Raw genomic sequence first — 21,106 nt, 5'->3', positions numbered from 1 at the left:
AGATCAACTTTGAGGGATTTGAGTTTTTGGAGGCATTCTGTTACCTCATTTTCTCATGTTTCTTTTTTTTATGCAGAGGGTAGAGCATTGATTAAAGTGGAAAAACATTTTTTTTTTTTTTGCAGTATGGATGTTTCTTTAGTTGGTGCCTGATTTCCAGTGATGCACATTGGGTGTACCAACTATACGCTTTACTTCAGTCTCATATGGGATAGCCTCCATCATTTGGGTGAGAGAAAAGTACAGTTTAATTGGCCCTGCATCCAATTCCCTGGAAACAAGCCACATTAATGTTGACAACACAAAGACACACCCGATATTTCATACACCAGTAACCAATTAACAGCAATGATTATGCCACTACTGACAATAACAAATAAAACAATAATACAGCCAAAGACAAACTGCATATTTTCATACCATAATTATCAATAAAAGCTACCACTGTGTCAGCCTTAACAATTGTAAAGAGATCTGCAGTATAGACACAAGGAGAAGGGGCCAGGGATTTAGCCCAGCGGCACCACACCTGCTTTGCAAGCACAAGGTCCTGAGTTTGATCCCCAGTACCAAAACAAAAAAACAAACAAACCCAAAAAATGAGACAAAGAGAAAACAAATATTGACAGATAGTAATTAACTACTACACATAACAAGTATATTACCATTATCAATAACACCACAGTCATCTATTCAAAAATTAATAATGCTTAATATAGTAGTAAAAAAAAAGGGGGGCTGGGGATTTAGCTCAGTGTCACTGTGCCTGCCTCACAAGTACAAGGTCCTAATTTCTATCCCTGGTACAAATCAAGAACAACAACAACAACAACAACAACAACAAAAGCCCAATAAGTGTGTGTGTGTGTGTGTGTGTGTGTGTGTGTGTGTGTGTAAAAGTGGAGGAATTAGTGAAGGGGAAATAAGTAAAATTTGAAAATAAAGAAAAGGAGATGAGAAGAAGAGAAAATCTAGATAAAGGATCAATTAATAAAATTAGATAAAAGTAACACGAAAAAACAAAGGTGAAAAAAATGAAGAGCAAATGATAAGGAAAAAAGATGAAACAAACAAACAAACAAACAAAACTCATTCATCCCCCCAAACCAGCAACATCAAAAAAAGTGAAACCAGTTCATGAAATCCCTCTGTGTTTGAATGAGTGGTTCGTTTTCAGGGCCTGAAATACTGGACTCCATTAGGTACAAGGGTGGGATAATGAGTCATTACTAAGTCCTGTTTCTCTCCACACTCACTTTTTTGTTGTGTGTGTGACTGCTGAGTCCTGTTTGCCTAACCTGTTGGGTGTGTTGTGTCAGTGGTGTCTGCCCTAATGCCATATGTACTCCAGTTAAACTCCCAGTTTCCTTACCTGTGCCCTCAAGTCACTGTTTTCTCCACCTAGCTTTATGGTCTATGACGTGAGCCCCTTGCTCCAGAGGACCCTCTGTCCATACATCCACGCTGTGGCAACTGCCCAAGCTGTTTTGTACCCCTGATAATGTTGGCAGTTGGGGGGAAACAAACAGTCCACTAAAGTCTGTGCTGACTGTAGGCAGCAGCGCATGGTGGGCGTGAATTTGTCAAGCAGTCCACTAGATTTCATGCCAGTTCCTTCAGACTCAGACCTCCTCTGAAAACCTCATGTGACCAGCCTGGATTCTCATCACAGTAGGTGAGACCCCTGTCTGCTTCTTGGCTTGAGTTTAAATTTGTCAGGTGGTCTATGTTTAGTGTATTGCCTTTTCATTGCTTTATTTGGCACTCTGTTTTTCTTATGTATGTGATTCATGGCTATAAACTTTCCATTTAGGACTGCTTTGTTCATGTTGTAAGTTCTGCTATGTTGTACTGGCATTTTCATTTGACTAGAGGTGCTGCCTAATTTTTCCTTTGTTTTCTTCTGTTACCCATTGCTTATTCAAAAGATTAGTTTATCTTCCTTTTTTGCATAATTTCTGTGGTTTCCCACCCAGTCTCTGTGATAGGGTGACCACAGAAACGCTTATGTGTGATTTTTCTGTGATTTCTTATTCCTGGAATAGCTCAGTTTTGAACAATTAATACCTACCCTGCATTAATGGCTTTAGTTTAATCACTCTCAAAGATAGCAGGCATTACAAATGGATTTCTTCTGGTTGTTCTACACTGTAGAAGGAATTACCTTCAAATAAAACCTTGTGCTTAGTTTTTGCAGTTTACAATAATTGTGGGCTTGTCTTGAGGCTGGTATGGCTGGCCAGCCCATAGTTTTTTCCCAGAAGTTTTAACCTTCTGGGTTAACTTGGTGTTTGCAGAGAGAAAGGTTATACCTCCCCAGGAGCCAGTGTTAGCCTTCCAGACTGTTTCATTTTTTCACTGTGTTGTCTTCAGTTTCTCCAGTTTCTCCGTCATTTTGAGTTTACCTGTCAGCTTTTTCTTAATTCTTGGAGATTTTATTTATTTTCTCTTTGCTAAGTTGTTGTTTTCCAGGTGTTGTGAGTGCAGGTCCTGAAGAGACTGATATGCAGCCATCTTCCCTTCCTCCAACATCCTTATATTTTAAAATAATCTCATCTGATTAAGAACATTATTATGCTACTAAAAAGGCCATTTGAATCTAATTATATATAACAATCAGGATGAATAAAATTATTTTCTGATTAGCTCTAAAATTCTAAGCCTGTACTAAGACCATTGGGATATCTGCTAATATGTTAGTAAAGAAACACTGTAACTACTCATTGCTCAAATCTTATTTATAAAGAAAGAACAAATGTTTGTTTAAACATGCAGTGAAACCTTGAAAGTAATTTTTAAGAAGCTCCTGCCTCAAAATAGCGTGTGTTTTAGGACTACTTATGCATCACTCTTTATCCCATAAATAATCTTCCTTCCCAGCATGTCCAACAGAATGATACAGAGATGAAACACTATTTTTTAACATAATTCATGAGTCATATTTTTTGTCAGCTGGTAGTACTAATTCAAATATTTTCACAAAAGTGTTATAGAATAAGAAGTTCTGTTTCTGTTATTAATACGGCAGTCTATGGGATACTACAGGATTAATCTTGAATCTGAAAGCCTATTTTAGGTTTATAAGTGATTACCATTCCAAGAATAATTTTTTCCTGTTAACTCAGAGGAAAAACAGTCATTCTTTTACATAGTAGGGAGCTTGGGTATAATCTTTAAGAATATAGGTAGTTAATTGTCATCAGCAAGAAGGCAAAATAAGAGCTTTCCATGACTCTGAAAAGCACAGACATTTGATAGCTACTCAAAAATTAAAGTACAGTTATGGTAGTCTTGGAGTTTAGCAGAGAAGTTCCAGCATGTCTTGTATACCCTTGTATTTTCAGTAAAATACAAGAATGGACATAAGGATAAGGAAGGAGTAAGAACAGTTTCATTTTACTCATTTCACTATCCACCAAGTTGGCACAGCTCAGTGGTCTTTGGCCCATGATTGCACTCATGAGAAAGGCTTACTGAGCACCAAATTATCCCAGCCACATAGAATTATTCTCAAAAACCCACTTCTTTCTCACACTATCTAGAAAACTGAAGTGGTAGACACTGCTGAGTGGTTAACTAGGCTGGAATCGGGAAAGACTGGATCCTACTAACCACTCTGTGGCCTCCACCAAGGAGGCTGTTAATGAGACACTCAGCATGCTTTGCTTGTAGACCCTCCCCTCAGTAGCTGATGGGAACCTCACATGTCCTATCTTTACTCTTCTCCCACATACTGTCACAGGAACTGAGTACAAGAACCGTGTATACAGCTGGCATAACCTGCAGGTTCATGAAGCGTAGTTCCCTACCCCAAGGAAAACAAACAGGAGTCTCAGCACCTGTCCTTGCTTTGCAAATGAGGAAAAGTTATATGACCTTAAGAATCTCCCCCAGGAGGTTCACAAGAGGTCTGTGCTGACCACAAGAGCTTTATTTATACATTTAGACTGAAAAATGAAGAAATGGCAAAAAAAGTCTTTGCTAACAGCAATCAAAAGATAGTCTATATTAACAGAAACCAAAAAAAGAGAAAGGAGGAAAGACAAAATAAACTTTAAATCAAATGCTATTTAAAGTCAAAACAGTTTATTATATAATGATAGAATTGTCAATTAATTCAGAGATACAATGATTACAGATATATATTTATCAAACATCAGAGAACCTAAAAATATAAAGCCAATATTAACTGAAAACTACAGAAATACAATAATATTAGTGTTTCAGTATCTCACTTTCAAGAACTGGATGAGTATGACAGAAAATCAATGAGGACATTGGGCTTGAACAACACTGTAGACCAAATGAAGCTAACAAACCACAGGACATTCTACCAGTAGCAGTAGAATATATATTCTCAAGAAACATGGGACATTGTCCAAGATAGATCATATATTAAGCCACAAAACAAATCGTAAGAGGAATGCAGTTAACTAGGCATGACGGTGTTATGCCTGTGATCCCTGCACTCTGAGACTGATAAGTTCAGGCACATCTTGGGCAACTTAGTAATTTAGTGAGATTGTGCCTTAATTTTTTTTTAAAAAGAGCTGGGATATAGTTCAAGGTGGAGGCCCTGGACTGAATTCCCAGTAAAACACACACACACATGCACACACGCACAAACATTTTTAGGAAACTGGGAATCAGTAACAGCAAGAAAATTGGAATAATCATGAATATGTGGAAGCTAAAAAGCAATGAACAAGCAATGGATAAAAAAATTTAAAGTGAAATTAAAACTCAGATACATGAAAATGAAAATACAACTTATAAAAATTTATGTAATACACAAAAGCATTTCCAAGAGGAAAGTTTATAGCAATAAGTGATTACATAAAGAAAAAAGAAAGATCTCAAATAAACGAACTAATTTTATTGCCCCAGTAACGTGGAAAAAAAAGAGAAAATGAATCCAAATTTATTAGAAGTAAAGAAGGAGATTAAGGCAATGGCAGGATGGCTGAGAGACAGGATGTAACCTGTGAATCACGAAGATCCCGACAGAAGCTGGAAAGAGGATGTAATCATGAAACCTGATCTGGAAGGACGACACCTATAAATTACAGGCAGGGGTTATGGGCAGAGTAGCTTCCAACAGACCATATCTGGGAGGACATAAAAAGATGATGCTCATTGATTTGGCCATGTTTGCAGTCTTGCTGTCCCATTGTCCTATTTCTGCAGTGTTCTGTCCTGCTTATAGGATATATCTCTTCTTGCTGTTTTATTTTCTTCTGTTCTTTTCTCTTCTTTATTTTCCTTTTTCTTCCTTTACTGTACATATAAATTGTGTTTAACTGTTCATCGGCTGTCAATTTTTTGGGCAGGACAGAAAGAGCCTGGAATCTTTGGATATCATGCTGTCTTGGCAGCATAAAGGGGAAATAATAAAGAACAGAGAAAAATAAAGAGGCTAGGAAAGTAATAGGAAAAATAAAATTGAAAGTTATCCCATTTTTCTTTTATCTGTTTTTCTTCAGGGTTGGCAGTCAAACCCAACGCTAGTCAAATGCTTTTCCCCTAAACTACACCTACAGTTCAGAAATTGTTTTTTTTTTTTTAAGATAAAATTGACAAGTATTTAGCTAGATGAAGAAGAACAAGAACAGAAGGAATTGGAGGAAAAGGAGAAAGAAGACTGAAATATATAAAACAAAAAATGGAAGAGGAGAGATAACAACTGATGCCACAGAAATATAAATGATCAGAAGTGATTATTGTGAAAAATTATATGACAAAATTGAATAAACTAGAAGAAATGGACAAATTCCTAGAGACATACAAACTACCAAGAGTGAAACATGAAAAAAAAAAAAAGGAAAATCTGAATAGACTAACAATGAGCAAGGAGATTACATCAGTAATAAAAACTTCCCAACAAAGAAAAACCAAGAATCTCATGGTTTTATTAGTAAATGCTATCTTTTAATGAAGAAATAATATGAGTCCTTTTTTTTTGTCAGCTTTCCATTACTGTGACAAAATACCTATGACAAACAAACAAATTAAAAAGGAAGAAAGATTTACTTTGGTTCACAGTTTGAAAGGTTTCAGGCCCTGGTTGGCTGGTTCCATTGCTGTGGGCCTGAGGCAGCTATCATGGCAGAAAGACATAATGGAGCAAAGCTGTTCACCTCAGGTGAGACAATATGCTGAAAGCAAGGAAAAAAGCCAGAGAAGAAGGGGCTGGAGGTCATATAAACCCTTCAAAGCTATGACCCACTTCCTGCAACTGGAACCCACCTCCAAATAGCCCATTCAGCTATTAAATCATTAATGCATAAGTCACGTATGAAGTTAGTGCCTCACGATCCAATCACCTCTCTAGGTCCTACTTCTAAAATGAATCAGGTTTCAGTTTTGTTTCCATAAACTCACAACAAACTACCCCAGAAAGAAGTTAAGAAAACATTACCACTTAAAATATCACACTGGGGATTAAAGTTCTCAATAGATGAATTGGGAAAACACTTCATATTAAAATCATCATAATTTCTCCAATTCTTCCACAAAATTGAAGAGTTTGTTTCCAAACTCAGTTTGTGAAGTCAGCATCATCTTGACACCATAGCCAGAAATGGATGCTACAGAAAAAGAACACTACAAGAAAACATTTTTGATAATCGTACAAACAAATATCCTCAAGACAAAATGACAGCGAACGCAATTCAACAGCATTTAACACTATCATACTCTATGGTCAAGTGAGATTTAGTCCTTCAATGTAGGGAAGGTTCAATCCAGGAGCATCAATAAATGTGATTAACAACATTAGTAGAATGAAGAATAAAAATCATGATTGTCTCAACAGATGTAGAACAAGCATTTGACACAATTCAACATTCCTTCATGAAAAAAAAAATCTCAATGAGTTAGATGTAGAAGGAATGCTTCTCAACACAATAATGGCCATATATGTCCATCGTTAATATTAACTCGGGTGAAAATGAAAACTTTTTGTCAAAGATCATAAACAAGACAAGGATACGCACTCTTGCCACCTCCATTCAACACTGGAACACTAGAAGTTCTAGCCAGGGAAAACGGGCAAGAAATAGAACTAAATGACATCCAGATTGGGAAAGAAGAAATAAAATGGTGTTTGTAGATGACACGTTCTTATATTTAGTGAACTTTAAAGACTCCAACAAAACAAACACAACAATAGTTAGAACAAGAAAGATTTAAAACGATTCAGGTTGCAAAAACCAGTTTTGTTTCTATACAGTCACAGCAAACTACCCCAAAAGGAAGTAAGAAAATAATACCATTTAAAATGTCAACAAAAATAGTTATTCTGGTGTGAACAAGCTATAATAGTACATAAGATCCTAATGATATAATGGACAATGTGAAATAGGAAGAAAGGGGCCAAAGGTGTAGGGAAAGTGGGAAGGGTAGGAGAAAGGTAATGAGGGAAAGAAAAAAATAGGAGAAAATGAAATATGGAAATAAAATCTTTGTAAATAGGGAGCGCAGGAGGGGGTGAAGGGAGGGCAGGGACAAGGGGAAAAAATGAGAACCAAGACCTGTCATGTAAAGGTACAAGATCCCAATGATGAATGTAACTGTACTGTACACCTAAAATGTACCAATAAACTCAATGAGAAAAAAAATGTCAACAAAGACTCAGGAGGAAATAAGCTTAGCTACCACATACATATGAAGTAGGTTAAAAACTTAATGAAAGGTCCAACAGTATAACATTTCTAGAAGGAAACAGAGTTTCATGTTATTGGTCTTGGCAATGATTCTCTGGATGTGAGCTTAGAAGAATAAGCAACAAACACAAAAATAAATATATAGGATTACACTACAACTAAAAAATTTCTAGTGGGATCCAGTGCTACATGCATGTAATCTCAGCATGTTGGGCAGCTGAGGCAAGAGGTCTGTAAGTTCAACACCCTCCTGGGCAACTTAGCAAGACCCTATCTCAAAATAAAAAACTTAAAATAAGGCCTGGGGCTCAGTGGTAGAGAATCCTTGGGTTTGATTCCCAGTGCCCCCCCACATATATTCTGCACAGAAAAGGGAACCAACAAAATGAGAAAATAACCTAAAGAATGAAAGGAAATATTTGTAAATCTTGCATCATATAAGGGTTTAATATATCAAAAATACATAAGAAACTCATTTAATTGAATAGCAAAAAAATCCAAATATGAGATGGGCAAAGGACCTAAATTTATATTTTCTTCCAAAGATATATAGACACACTTAACTGGTTTATGAATAGTTGCTCAATATCACCTCATATCTGCTAGGATGGTTCTCATTAAAAAGACAAATATAAAAAGTGGAGGCAAAGATGTGGGAATGTAAATTAGTACAGACATGATAGAAAACAGTATTCAGGCTCTTCAAAAATTTAAAAATAGACTTACCAATCACACACACACACACACACGGATAGAATGAGTGATTTCTCAGAGATGGGACACTTCAGTCATGGAGAGAGCGAGAGGAGCTACTCAACTGAGGGCACCCAGGATTAGGGAGATTCCCAGGAATAGGCCTGAAGCTGATAATTCTCTGACTTTTATTTAGAATATCAGTGCAAGAGAATGAAGCAGAAGAAAAGCAGCGTGGGCAAAGAGGTCTCACGGTTAGGCAGTTTTCTTGGAGAAAGGGAAGGCCAATAGCCAGACATGTCCTTCACTAATCTAAATTTGTTTAACCATGCACTTCTCACAGATCCCGAGTGCTTTTTCCCTATGGTTTAACCATTCATTCTTTGGCCAAGTCCCTCATGCTTTAAATATACACAATTTTTATCTGTCAAATTTACTTTAATGAAGCTAGAAAAAAATCTTCTATCTGGAATCCCAGCACTCAAGAGGCTAAGGGAAGAGGATCACATTGAGTTTGAGGTCACCCTACTCTACATAGTGAGTTCAAGACCAGCCTAAAAGCTACATAGTGAGACCCTGTCTCAAAATACAAAATCAAACAAAAAACCTACAAAAAAGGATTTAGGCAGTCACAGTCTGATTCTATTACACATTATTCAGTAAATTTAAATTTATATACCTAATTATAATATTATATGTTGAAGTTAGAATTGTTTGAAACCATTATTTCTTAAAATAGAGTGGAGTTTACTATTAATTTATATTTCCTTTTTGTAACCATTGTCGTCCATAGCTAATCATTTCCTATGAATAAGGCACTAATTAGTGTCAATGCTTTTCACATATTACCATAAATCATTAAGTTGCACAAGAACTTTTGAGGTACATAATATTGTTCTCATTGTAAATGGAAGAAACTGAAGTCAAGAGCGGTTAAGCAACGAGTCCAAAGTCGTCAAGTGAAAAAGGAACTGAACTGGAGTATAGTTGAATGACTTAGTCATTTCAAATTTGTGAGAATGTAGAATACATTCTTTAAATTTGTTCAGTTTTACAGAGAGGGGATAGTAGGGGAATAACTTCCCTTGACTGTTTTTGTCAGATAACTTTTTTTTGCATGTTTATATATTAACATTTTTTTCCTGCAGGGTAAAATTATAACTGCCTTATGGAGTTAAAAATCTTTGTCTGAATTATTAATTAGATTTTTCCTTTCAATTTAAAAAATGTCACGCACAGTACAATGAGAGTGGGTTAACAACAGTTCAGCTGCAAATCTTACCTTTTATTTCAGTGTGATCTTACGTCAAGTTTTACATCCTAGGGGACACAGACTTGATCCTGAGGACAATGGTAAACTTTGAATCAGAGTTTGAACTGGGGAAAACACGTCGTTGAGATCATGTGTCGAAAAGATTAACTTGACTTTTATGTTCTATTAATCAGAGGTAGAAAAACACTAAGAAAAGGAGATATCCTCAGAAGACCGTTGGAATATTTTAAGGGAGGTGTACACAGTCCAGCTAGGTGTGGCAATGACAAGGGAAATAATGAGTGGTTTACAAAAGAAGTCGTATCTCGACAAAGATTGTTCAATAATGAGATATATGAAGAAAAGGAAAGACATCACGGACGCCACCAGAGTTGTGAGTATAGGTAAATTGAAGAGTAGTGGACAGAGAAGGGTCTTGGTAGGAAAAGGATGAATTCAATTTGAGACAGGGACTCTGAAGGGATGACAGGACGTCCTCTGTGGACTGATCCAACGACTCGATAGAGAGGAAGGCTAGAGGTCTGAGGTGTGTGTGAGACAGCTGGACTGGCTTTCCTGGCAGTTTTCCCTGAAAGGGTCCAGGGAGAGTTCTGCGTGACTGGAGTGGAGCTGGCCGGGTGGGGGCAGCAGAGGATCACTGGTTGCTGGAGACAGCTGGTCAGGACAAGAGGACGAACTGGTTGCTGATCCTTGGTTGAGGCTTTGATGTTCACATTTGTGAGTGAGAATTACAGGGAGCTAAGGAGACAGAGGCAGTGGGACCCTGAGGGGGCATCACCTGACTGGCACAAATTTGTGAAAGTCAAAGATGTGATTGCAGAGGAGGGAAGGGACCAACACCAGGTTAAAATATTTTAGATGGGGAACGGGAGTGGAGATGGAAAACGTGGGAATATATATTTGCAAGTCCGCCAATGAAAAGAAACAGAAATAGTGTAGTAGTGCAAAGGAAAGGCACAAGTTTTTTGAACTTGAAATATTCTCATGAATTTTATGAGCTCAATGGAATAATATCATGTAGAGAATAACCACACGACAGAGATGGAAAGATGCTGCTAACAAGAGTTATTACATAATCAAGGGTACTCGTGGAAGGTTTTAAAGGAGATTTTCTACTACTGCTTGGAGTTATTTGCTATTCTAATAAGCTTGTTTTCTTCAGTATTTCCATGACACAAGTTCAGTTTTGCTTCTTACATTTTTCACTTTTGAAAATCCCTGAGGTCTTTCCTTTTCTCAAGCCTCAGGTTAAATTACGTTCATCTATAATACCTTCCTAGGTGAGTACCTAAATATGTTCATCACACAATGAGATGGATCTACATGATTTCGGGTCATCCTCAATCCTTCAGGGTCTCTTTTGAATGTATTCTAAATACTGTCATGTTCTTTTTCTTGGCTCTAACACTTTTTGTAGGAGAATGTTTTAAAACTTCTGAATGGTTTTACTCTGTAATGTAAACCTTTATTATTATTTCTACTTTTGTGCACTAGTAGACAGAGATTAAGACATAAAATTTTGCTTTTAAGAATTCACCAATGATTTTTTCAGTATGATCTAGATTTTGATCAGTTTTTTAATATAGATTTTTATGTAATGCTGAAAAATAAATACAAATTCTTAGTTTTCAACAGCTTATGAAAAAGATCTAGTTATGTATGAAAGAGATGCAATTTAATGTCCAAAGTTGGAAAGTACATTTATAATCCTACCAGAGATGACAGTGCTATGAGTATTTTAGTGTATTTGTTTCTATTTTTTTTTGTAGTCATCTTAATGACTAAAATCCACTTAAAAATTTGTATCCTGATTTTGGTGAACTTTCTGCCATGAAAATGTTATAATAAACACTACTTAAAATATATTAAATATTCAATTAAATAGATAGATAATAATCTACCTAATTCCTTAGTGTTGGACAGGTAGATTTGCTTCTCTTTTTTACAATTAAAACTAATATTTATACTTCAAATATTAAGATAATAAACAGGAATCATACTATAGCTTTCACATTCCTGTTAATCTTTGGACATGTGATAAAGATATATTTTTAAAAGCTGTAACTAGGGCCAGGGATTTAATTCAATGGTGCTGCTGCCTGCCTTGCAAGTGCAAGGCCCTGGGTTCGATCCCAGGTTAAAAAGAAAAAACAAAAACCAAAAGCAATTCATAATAACTTGGAAACCGCTTGGGAGATGGAGAGTACATGGGATCTCTCTGAAAAAGAAAATTCAGCACAGGGTCAGGGATGTAGCTCAATGGTGCTGCGCCTGCCTTATAAGTGCAAGGTCCTGAGTTCAATCCCCGGTACAAAAGAAAAAAAGAAAAGAAAATTCAGCACAAAAGATGAGGAAAAGAAGAGCGCTAGCAACAGGTGCCAGTGACACGAACATTACCATGCCTGGAAGAAGGGCTATGAGTCCAGGGTCCTGGAAGATAACTGGGTGATTATCTGGGCTGCCACAAGTGGCTGCCTCCAGGCGAGGGCAGTGGGCAAGAAGTCTTGGGGCAAAGAGAAAGGAGAGTGTCTTTCAAGGCCGCCAAAGGCACAGAACAAGGGGTATTCATCCATTTATGACACTTAAATAGGAACGATGCCTTCATGGCAGCACATCCTTTCAGTTTCCGTACTTGAACTAGGCAGGCATGCAATCCTTGGTAGCCTGTCTTGTAATTCCCTTGAACGAAGAAAAGAATAGATAAATATTAATCGGATATCTGAAATACAAAATAAGTACTGTAGCTAGTTAGAATCATCTACATTTGAGAAAAACCAGAACCAGGAGAGAAAACAAACTCAAAAACCTAGAGAACTTGCACTTCAAGGAGCAGTTAATAGAGCAAAGATAAGGACTTTAGGGTACGTATATGATTATCTACAAACAGAAGAGAGGACAGTGCATTACTACGAAACTTTATGGATGGGGTGAATGCCAGTAGCAACACATTTGTAAAGTCAAGAAAATCTTCTGGAACAAAGTGCTGAGGATGCACTAATGAAAAATAGAGATGTTAGTGGCTGATTTAAAGTTCCAGCACCCATCCAATATGAACTGCAGAAGACAGTGGAGACGGGAGAGAGAAGACAAATTTGAAAGAGTAGAATTTCCCAGGTCTAATGAATGGCAGGCACTTTCAGTGAAAAATAGATCAGAATCAAAACAAAACAAACGTCAAAGCACCAAAACCCTATTCTTATATTATACAGTGAACCCAGGACAAAGAAATTGTGGTTACACTTTTAAAATGCTAGAGTAATGGTTAGAAAACCAGAAATATAATTTAAAATTTCCTAATTGATAGTTCAATAAAAGACAATAGAATATAAAAATATCTGAAAATAGTGGTAATTAGAATACTCAAAATATGACATCAGAGCTTAGTCTAAAGAGACCATTAAAAATAATAAATATGAGTAGGGTAAACTCATCTATAGAAAGATTGGATAAAAATCCAGCAACAGATGGTGCAGAGGAGAGAAACATGTAAAAAAAAAAAAAAGACATGGTAGCTGAACATAAAAAGGTCCTTCAAGCAAATGATAACAAAACAAAAGCAATTTAAATATATTGACATCAGAAAAAAATGCAATTGAAAGATACTGACAGGAACTAGAAGAATTATTTAATGCAGCTAAAAAGTATGAGTTTAAACTGGGCATGGTGGCACACGACTATAATCCCAGCACTCGGGAGGCTGAGGCAGGAGGATACCTGTGAGTTTGAGACCAACAGGGGCTACACAGTGAGTTCCTGGGCAGTCTCAACTACATAGTGAGACTCTGTCTCAGAAAACCAAAAAAAAAAAAAAAAAAAAAAAAAAAAAAGTATGAGTTTAACAACATGATTTCAAAACACACAAAAGAAAACCAGATATAACCACATGGAGAGACAGAGATCAACAATCACACTGGGTGACACTAATGCTCTATTTTATAAAAGATCAAATAGGTTAAAAATATAGAACATTTGGATAATATAATTAACCTTGATCTAAAACATATTGTGAATGTATGACTTTGTACACATGAAATAAAGACAACATATTCTTTACAAACAGTACCTCACAAAAATTGTGTAGCAGGTATCAAAGAAAAGCTGAAGAAATTTCTCCTCTATATGTTGATCAAACACAGGATGTATTTACTGATTACCGTGTAATAAAATTAGCAATACAGAAAGCAGTCAAAAGTCTATTTTTATACCTACTAATGACTTATGGGTAACGAAGAAATAAATATAAACTGCAAACTAGACTAAAACTAGCATCATGTGACAGAAAAGCATATAGAAATGGTACTTAGGTAGGTTTTCAATGTCAATGTTGGCTTTTTATAAATTTAATTTTTTTGATGACACATTTTCATTTTAAAAAAGTAAAAATTATAAAGTATACATTCAGAAATATATAATTTTCATTCCTTTCCACTTTTCCTCTGTCCTTATTCCTAGAGGCAGTTTTTAAAAATCAGAGTTTATCAGGGCCAGGGATTTAGCTCAGTGGCACAGTGCCTGCCTCACATGTGCAAGGTCCTGAGTTTGATCCCTGGTACTTCCCCACAAAAATAAGAATTTGGTTTTTCTTTTTTTTAACTAAGGCAGTGGTGGTGAACCTATGGTAAATGCGTTTTTTTAAAAAAGACAAAGCATGTTAATGTATGAGTTGATTTTTCTAACCTAAAACTTCAGTATTCAGGTATAATTGCAGTGTTGGCTCTTTGCTATAAGAAGTAGGTTTCAGTTTGCAGTTCGGGCCCTTGTCTCTAAAAGGCTCACCATCACAGAATTAAGGAAATATATGGATTATTTTCACATTTCCTTTTCATGCAGAATCTTGTCTACTTTGTCAGATGTTTTCCTATTAAACAGGATGCTGGCTTTTGTACTGAAGAATAAATAAAATTGATTGTTATTTCATTATTCTAAAATCAAGAACTCGTCCAGTGTTTTTTGGCTTCTCTGGCAGTAGTCATTTTTTTCTTAGATTGACTAATATATCATTAAATTATTAAACATGACATTTTCTTTGGCCTTTTGATTTTCCATCTTCATTAATCAACGCATGTAAACATTTCAAAGCAATATTTACAGTTTGGTCTTTCTCTTCAGATACATGTATATCTAGTCCTCTTTGATTTTTTGTTTTGTAAAATGTTTCAGAAGACATGAAGCATTCGGGAAAATATTAAAAATAAGGACTATTAGCTGATGGATTTTGGGGGCTAGACGTTCTATGAGTCAGTTTGCTTCTCCCATTCCTCTAATTCCATGTTTAAACTTGAAAGCTATCTGTTTCCCTGCCACTGCCTTTCAATAATTAAAAACATTCATTCACCAATTAAAAGTGTCCCGAGAATTCCTTCTTTCTTACACTGGTCTCCTCAGTGATATACCTTATTCTTAAGGTGGGAAATGAGAAAGCTGGATCTGGTCCCAGACTTTTCATTATTCTCTGGGATTTCAAATTTTATTTATTACTTATTTTTTTGGTACTGGGGATCCAACTCAGGACCTTGTACTTGCGAGGCAGGTGGCGGAACAACTGAACTAGTGGCCTTGTGATTTGGAGTTTGAAATTCGAGTAATCCTAAATTCACAATTGACCCACCTAGTAATCAAATCCACGTCTGTGAGTGTATTTCCTTACCTAACAACATAAAATACCCAAATCTGTCACCACCAGCCTGTCTCCAATCTCTTTTTACTTCCATTGCAGAGCAAAATGCTTTAACATTATTGGCAAGTAAGACTTATTTTCTACATTTTAGACTAGGGTACTATAACACAAAGTAGTAATTCAGTATCCTTCATGCACATGGTCCCTTTCTTCTTCCAGTTTATTTTTCTATGGTCATCATTTCTTTTTTTTCACCTGAAAATTCTTTCTATGCTTGTCAAAAACTCTGTCTGCCTCTTCCATCTCTATTTGCTTGACAGGTCCATGCAAGCACACTTCAAATGTTGCAACTGTTGCATTGATCTTCCCTAGGAATGTAGGTGTCACTCTGTGTGTCCTGAACAGTTTAGGCGATATTGTGCATACAGTTGTAAAGTGTTTCCTAATTTTTTCTTAAACAGAAGTCTTTCCAGGCAGTTTGAGTGGATATGTGTCTTCTTTCACATTACAAATATTTGAAGGAAACTGGGAGGAGTCATAATTATCAAGAATTATGCTGGCAGTGGATACTGACACTTACCTGATCAGGTTCATTTGACAAATGAGAAAATCCAAGCATACAGTAGTTTAGTAACCCAGTTTGTGACACAGGGCAAAAAGGAACACAGAGAAAACATAAAGGAAAGGCTTTCATGAAATGTACTAATCTGAACTGATGGCTAGGAATTCAACTCGGATCTAGTTTTCAGCTCATGGCTGTTTGACTGCAGAAGAAAAGTAAATTGGATGGTCAGAGATGCAGAATGCTTTTTTTCTCAAAATGTGTTTCATTTTTCGGCCTATTATAAAAAAATGTTTTGTCTGTCATTATTTTCATTATTATTGCTTCATTCCTCTTCTCAAGGTCTAACAGTACCATGTATTGGATTATTTCTAGCCTATCATCTCCACATCTGAGCCTTGATTTTGCAGTGCTTTGTGGACCTTTTCTGTCCCCTTTAGGCTGAATTCTTTTACTATTTTTTATTCATTTATTGGCAGAATGTTTTTTCTGCATTTCTGTAAGAGCTTTGGCTCTGAGTTATTATATAAATAAATTATGTAATTAAATATATACTTTAACCCCAAAGGAAGCCACAAAGAAAAGTAAACTGGAACAAAAAGTTAATTTTCAATTCATAGAGATATTAATAAATGACATATGGTTAGAAAAATTTCCTGAAATAAAATAACCACATTGCCCTTCAATTCTTGCCATCACTGTGGCTCATCACAATATTAAACTCATTTAAAAATGTTGTGTGTTCTTTTAAACATATATTTTCCTTAAATTTAGGCAAAAGGAAATATATTCAAAGAAATAAATATTGGATTGCTTACTTTTTGTAAGGTAATGTGGTAAGTTTCTACTGGGTATGTGTCTCTTGAATTTCAAAAGTCTTTGCACAGACAGAACTCTGGGGCTTGTAAGAGAATTACAAAAATTTCAGTACAGTTGTCTTTTGCCCATCAGCAAGTCTGTCAGGCACTTGACACCATTAATGAACTTCAACATTAATTCAACAAATATTTACCTTAATTCTGGTTACAGGTCCCTGGTACTCTAGTGGGGAACCTCTGTCTCCTCTTCTTATGTCTTTGGAATTTATATTCTAGTAGAGGAGAAACTGAAATAAGTAACTAAGTAAAATATTGTGCATAAGAACCATAGAGAAAAAAAAAGGTCCTCAATTGGGAGTGTGTGGAACCTTTGCAGAGTTGAGCTAAAGGTCAGTGTGGCTGGAACTGGTCCACTATGAAAACAGCAGAGAAAATTTAGAACTTTAAAGGTGAGGAAGATTGTGGCTTTTACTGTGATGTCACTAGAGGATTTTGTTGAGCAGAGGAATAACATGATCTGATCTACAGTTTAGGTGGATCATGACCAGTCAGTCACTTCCAGAAGCAGGAACACAGATAAGGAAACTCACTGTATCCAGTGGGGATTGATGATTTTGTTAGAGCACTTGATGAAAAAATGGTCGATTTCTGTATATATTCTGTGGGTGGAGCCCTAAGAATTTGCTGAAGGACTGAATGTGAGATAAGAAAACAAGGAGCAAAGAATGTTACACTTTCACTACCACTTTTGCAAAAGGTGGAACTTTACTAAAGTTCTCGATTCCTCATTTTTAATCTCTGACTAATCAGAATCTTTAGGATGGTAACCCTGAAACCAGTACATTTAAAAGTCCTCCCAAACGTTACCTTTAATTTGAAAGCCTACCAGCTCAGGGCTCACTAGCGTCGGTTCCACGAAGCAGCCCACGCTTTCCTGCGCACAAACTCGCAGCACACACTACACAAAGGGCGTGGGCTGCTGGGCGAGCTGAACCCCACTGATGCCGTGCACGTGAAGACAGGAATACTCGACACACACTTCTCCCCACACTACAAAGCCCAGGAGAACTCGGGCAACTTCACGAAGGCCACGCCTCTAACAGAAAACCCCGCCCGTTTTCGATACGGAGCAAAGCTCTGGTTTCCAGAGGGACCCGATTCTAGAGCACCAAACCGGGGGAAGGTAGCGCGCTTTCCGGTTCTCCCAGGGAGGCTTCTCCGAGGGGGCGGAGACGCGTCGATTTTGCGCAGGCGCAGTTGGCAGTCGACGCGCCAGGCAATGCCGGGGGAGCATGTTTCGCGCGTCCGGGCCTTATATCGGCTCATTTTACAGCTACATCGACTTCTGCCCGTGGATCTCAAAGCGTTGGGAGACCAGTACGTGAAGGACGAATTTAGGAGACATAAGACTGTTGGTTTTGAGGAGGCCCAGCGTTTCTTGCAGGAATGGGAGGCAAGTGACGCTCCCTTTATTTCTGCTTCAGACCTTTGAGGTCCTCAGTGGTGTCTCGCTTTGTGTCTCTCAGAGGCTATCATACTGATTTCCACTACCCGCTACAGGCTCAAAAAGAGCGGCAGTCCCTTTGGAATTAAATATATAAAGCTTTTTGGCGAATACTTTGCAAAGCTATAGTTTAAACCCCGCCCCCCCACACCCTCCAGTTTCTCCTGTGGGCTCCTCGCTGGAGCAGATCCCATTCCATCAGAGGAACGAATTTAGTTCAGCTTTGTGAGTTCTTGCAGATGCCAGGTACTGCAGAGGGTAGGGTGAAAACACAAAGTTAACCAAGTTCAACGTCAAGTTCTCAGAGCTTGCCAGCTTTTTGTCCCTTCTATTGCCTTTGCACGTAGCAAATGCCTATTAATACATTAACGATTCTCTCATAACTTAATTTGTAGACTTAGAGGCCTGTTTCCGTGATTTATTACTACCGTTTTAATCTCAAGCCCTTGGTAATTTTCTCACTCAACCAGTACAGAAACCAGATGATATAAAAAGGCTGTATTGGCAATCAAACTGGAAGAAAAATTTCTGGTTCAAATTCAGCGAGGTAAAGCTTGGTTTCTTTAGGGTCTCGAGTGACTTGACTGTGTTATATCACACAGCATTATTCACTGTCTTAAGGAGACACCTGAAGTAAAGAGTAATCCTTTGACTTCTTTTGGAGTGGAGGATAAAAGCTACTCAGTGTTTCATGGACCTGAAGGACCTGCAGGATTACCTCTTCTCATTTGTATATATAAAGAAATGAATGGAATTGGAAATTAGAGGACGTTTTCAGTAGGACTTAAAAGTCTGAAGCTGGTTGGTTTGAAAATAGAGGTAAGCAGTTCTTCAGCCTGAAAAATTGCTGACTGGAGATGACTGAAGTCTGCTGTAAATCATTCAGGTTATGTTAGGATAAACAGAACGTTTGCGTTGAAATCCAGACTTTGTGATTGTAGAGTCATTGAAATTTTAAAGAGGACATGTAGAACTGTAGAGAAATTTAGAACTTTGCTAAAAATGATGGCATAGTACACATAATTTGTTTGCCCCAACCCAGGGAAGTGTAATCTTTTTAATTGTGGACCACACAATTGTAAACTTCCCCCTTCCCTCCAACTGAGGATGGAACCCAAGAAGCTCTGAGTCACGGCCTCAGCCCTTATTATTTTGAGACAGGGTCTTGCTAAAGTGCCCAGGCAAGCTTGAAACTTGTAGTCTTCCTGCTTCAGCTACCCAAGTAGCGGGGATTACATGGGTATTACTGGGTATCTGGCATCTAAAAAGTGGCTCTAAAAAGTGACCATACCTTTCTGGGTTCAGAGTTGCTTACCTCTCCGGAGGAGTTGGATTCGAGGTTTTTCTCTCAAAAAAAGAATTGAACAAAATGAGCAAACCATGGTGGCAAAGTTGATTTGAGAAAGTAAAAGTGAAGACTGAGAGAGAAAGACCCAGCTTGGGCCGAGTAAAGAAAAAAAAAGGGTAAGAGCAAAGATGAAGGTACACACTGCATCTAGGAAAAACAGCAGGGGCAATCAGGGAAAACTGTGATAGTAAAATCTTCATGGTGTCAGTGTGTCCTTTTATGCTGTCTGAATCTGGAGGAAACCTGCAAAAACTTCTACATACAGGTACTGAGAGGCAGTGCTGGGTCCTACACCGGATGTCAGTACAGGCCGTCCTATTGAAAACCTGCTCAGATTCTTTGGGAACTGTTTTGTGCATGTGTCTGGAATCTTGTAGTTAATAGGTCATGCTCACTTCCCCATCCTGCTTTTGCCACACCCTAATTGCCTATCTCATCTCCCCCCTCCCGCCCAGAGACACAAAGCCCCATAATTCCTTACCGGGTACTGAGGGAGTGGAGTTCTCTGTCTTCTGTACCATCCTCAAGCTGGAAGCGGATGTAGGCTCTATCAGTTGGGGATCATATGTCGTCCAACTACCTGGGGGTGCTGTGGCTCACTGGCTGGATTGAAGAAAGGAAAACCTGTCAGGAAACAAGAAAACAGTTAATGATCATTGACCTTTGTTATGAGTCCACGTGTGAGGAGCAGGTCAGATTTCCATGCTTCCTGTGGAAGCAGCACAAGAGTCTTGCATTTTGAAGAGAAACCTCAAGTCTTCCAGAGGCTTCCAGGAGTAGCTTTTTAGGGATGTATGAACCTTTTCTTTGGAGACTTTATATCTCTTCTTAGCTAGAAAGTTGAGATTCTGCAGTGTTAGATAGTTTTTGAGTTGGACTACAATCTAGAATATCATCTACAGTTTTTTTTTTTTTTGGTTGTTGTTGTTTGGTTTTTTTGGTATAAGGGATCAAACTCAGGACCTTGTACTTACGAGGCACACATGCTGCCACTGAGCTAAATCCCTGGCCCTATCTACATACTGTACACAATGATTCTTTGTTTAGGCTTTAAGTTCCTCAACTCTTTTTCTAGTTCCCAAGCAAAAAGGGGAGGACTGTCTCTAAACTCTTGTGGGAGAAGATAACTAAGTAGATTGCTGCTTTTCTCTTGAAATGGAATTTCCCCATTCAAAGGCAAACAGAAAATTGGAGTCTAGATGTAGGGGGATGGAGAAAAGAACATCTTTTAAATTTAAGACTGAAAATCAATTAGTGTCTCCGGGAATTTGGGATAGAATTGTATATGAATCCGCTACTAGAAGATGGATTGGAATTGCAGCCTTGGTAATGAGGCAGGGGTTTTACACCACACAATATTCTCCTAAAGGGCTTTACTACAGGGAGAATGGGAGTATTACAAAGGGACTGGCAAGGTTTCAGAAGGCTTTATCTGAGGAACTTGTCCATGAGAGGCTGGAGGCCTTTATGTACCTCTTCCTTCATGGGTCTACTGTTTTTGGTCAGGAAACTAGCTGGGGTCTTTTAGCCTTATAACTACTGGTATAGCAGAATTTGCCCTACCAGGTATTTCCTTATATCATGCAGCAGGATGCACTTGGCTAATTTGGTCAAGGAACCCTGATGT

General features: G+C 37.6%; 1 protein-coding gene and 1 long non-coding RNA gene across 2 annotated transcripts in view; one reads left to right on the top strand and one right to left on the bottom strand.

Moving 5' to 3' along the window:
* The window catches only part of LOC104847840, a 48,074-nt gene extending 30,332 nt beyond the window's left edge, over positions 1-17,742 (bottom strand). Inside the window, exons 1-2 of the long non-coding RNA XR_776245.3 lie at positions 17,514-17,742; positions 16,822-16,899 (exon numbers count right to left, since the gene is read on the bottom strand). This is a non-coding gene — a long non-coding RNA (uncharacterized LOC104847840). The remainder of the gene's footprint in view (positions 1-16,821; positions 16,900-17,513) is intronic.
* Positions 17,743-17,834: 92 nt separating this feature from the next.
* Positions 17,835-21,106, top strand: part of Sdhaf3 (succinate dehydrogenase complex assembly factor 3) — a 62,927-nt gene continuing 59,655 nt past the window's right edge. The window contains exon 1 of the mRNA XM_010603390.3: positions 17,835-18,080. Coding sequence (XP_010601692.1) covers positions 17,907-18,080 — 174 coding nt within the window. The 5' untranslated portion in view covers positions 17,835-17,906. The remainder of the gene's footprint in view (positions 18,081-21,106) is intronic.

This window comes from Fukomys damarensis, unplaced genomic scaffold (genome assembly GCF_012274545.1).
Source record: "Fukomys damarensis isolate Sample0158 unplaced genomic scaffold, DMR_v1.0_HiC HiC_scaffold_4, whole genome shotgun sequence".
Lineage (NCBI taxonomy): Eukaryota > Metazoa > Chordata > Mammalia > Rodentia > Bathyergidae > Fukomys > Fukomys damarensis.
Note: the sequence above shows the minus strand (reverse complement) of the source record. Positions and strands in the feature narration are given on the sequence as shown.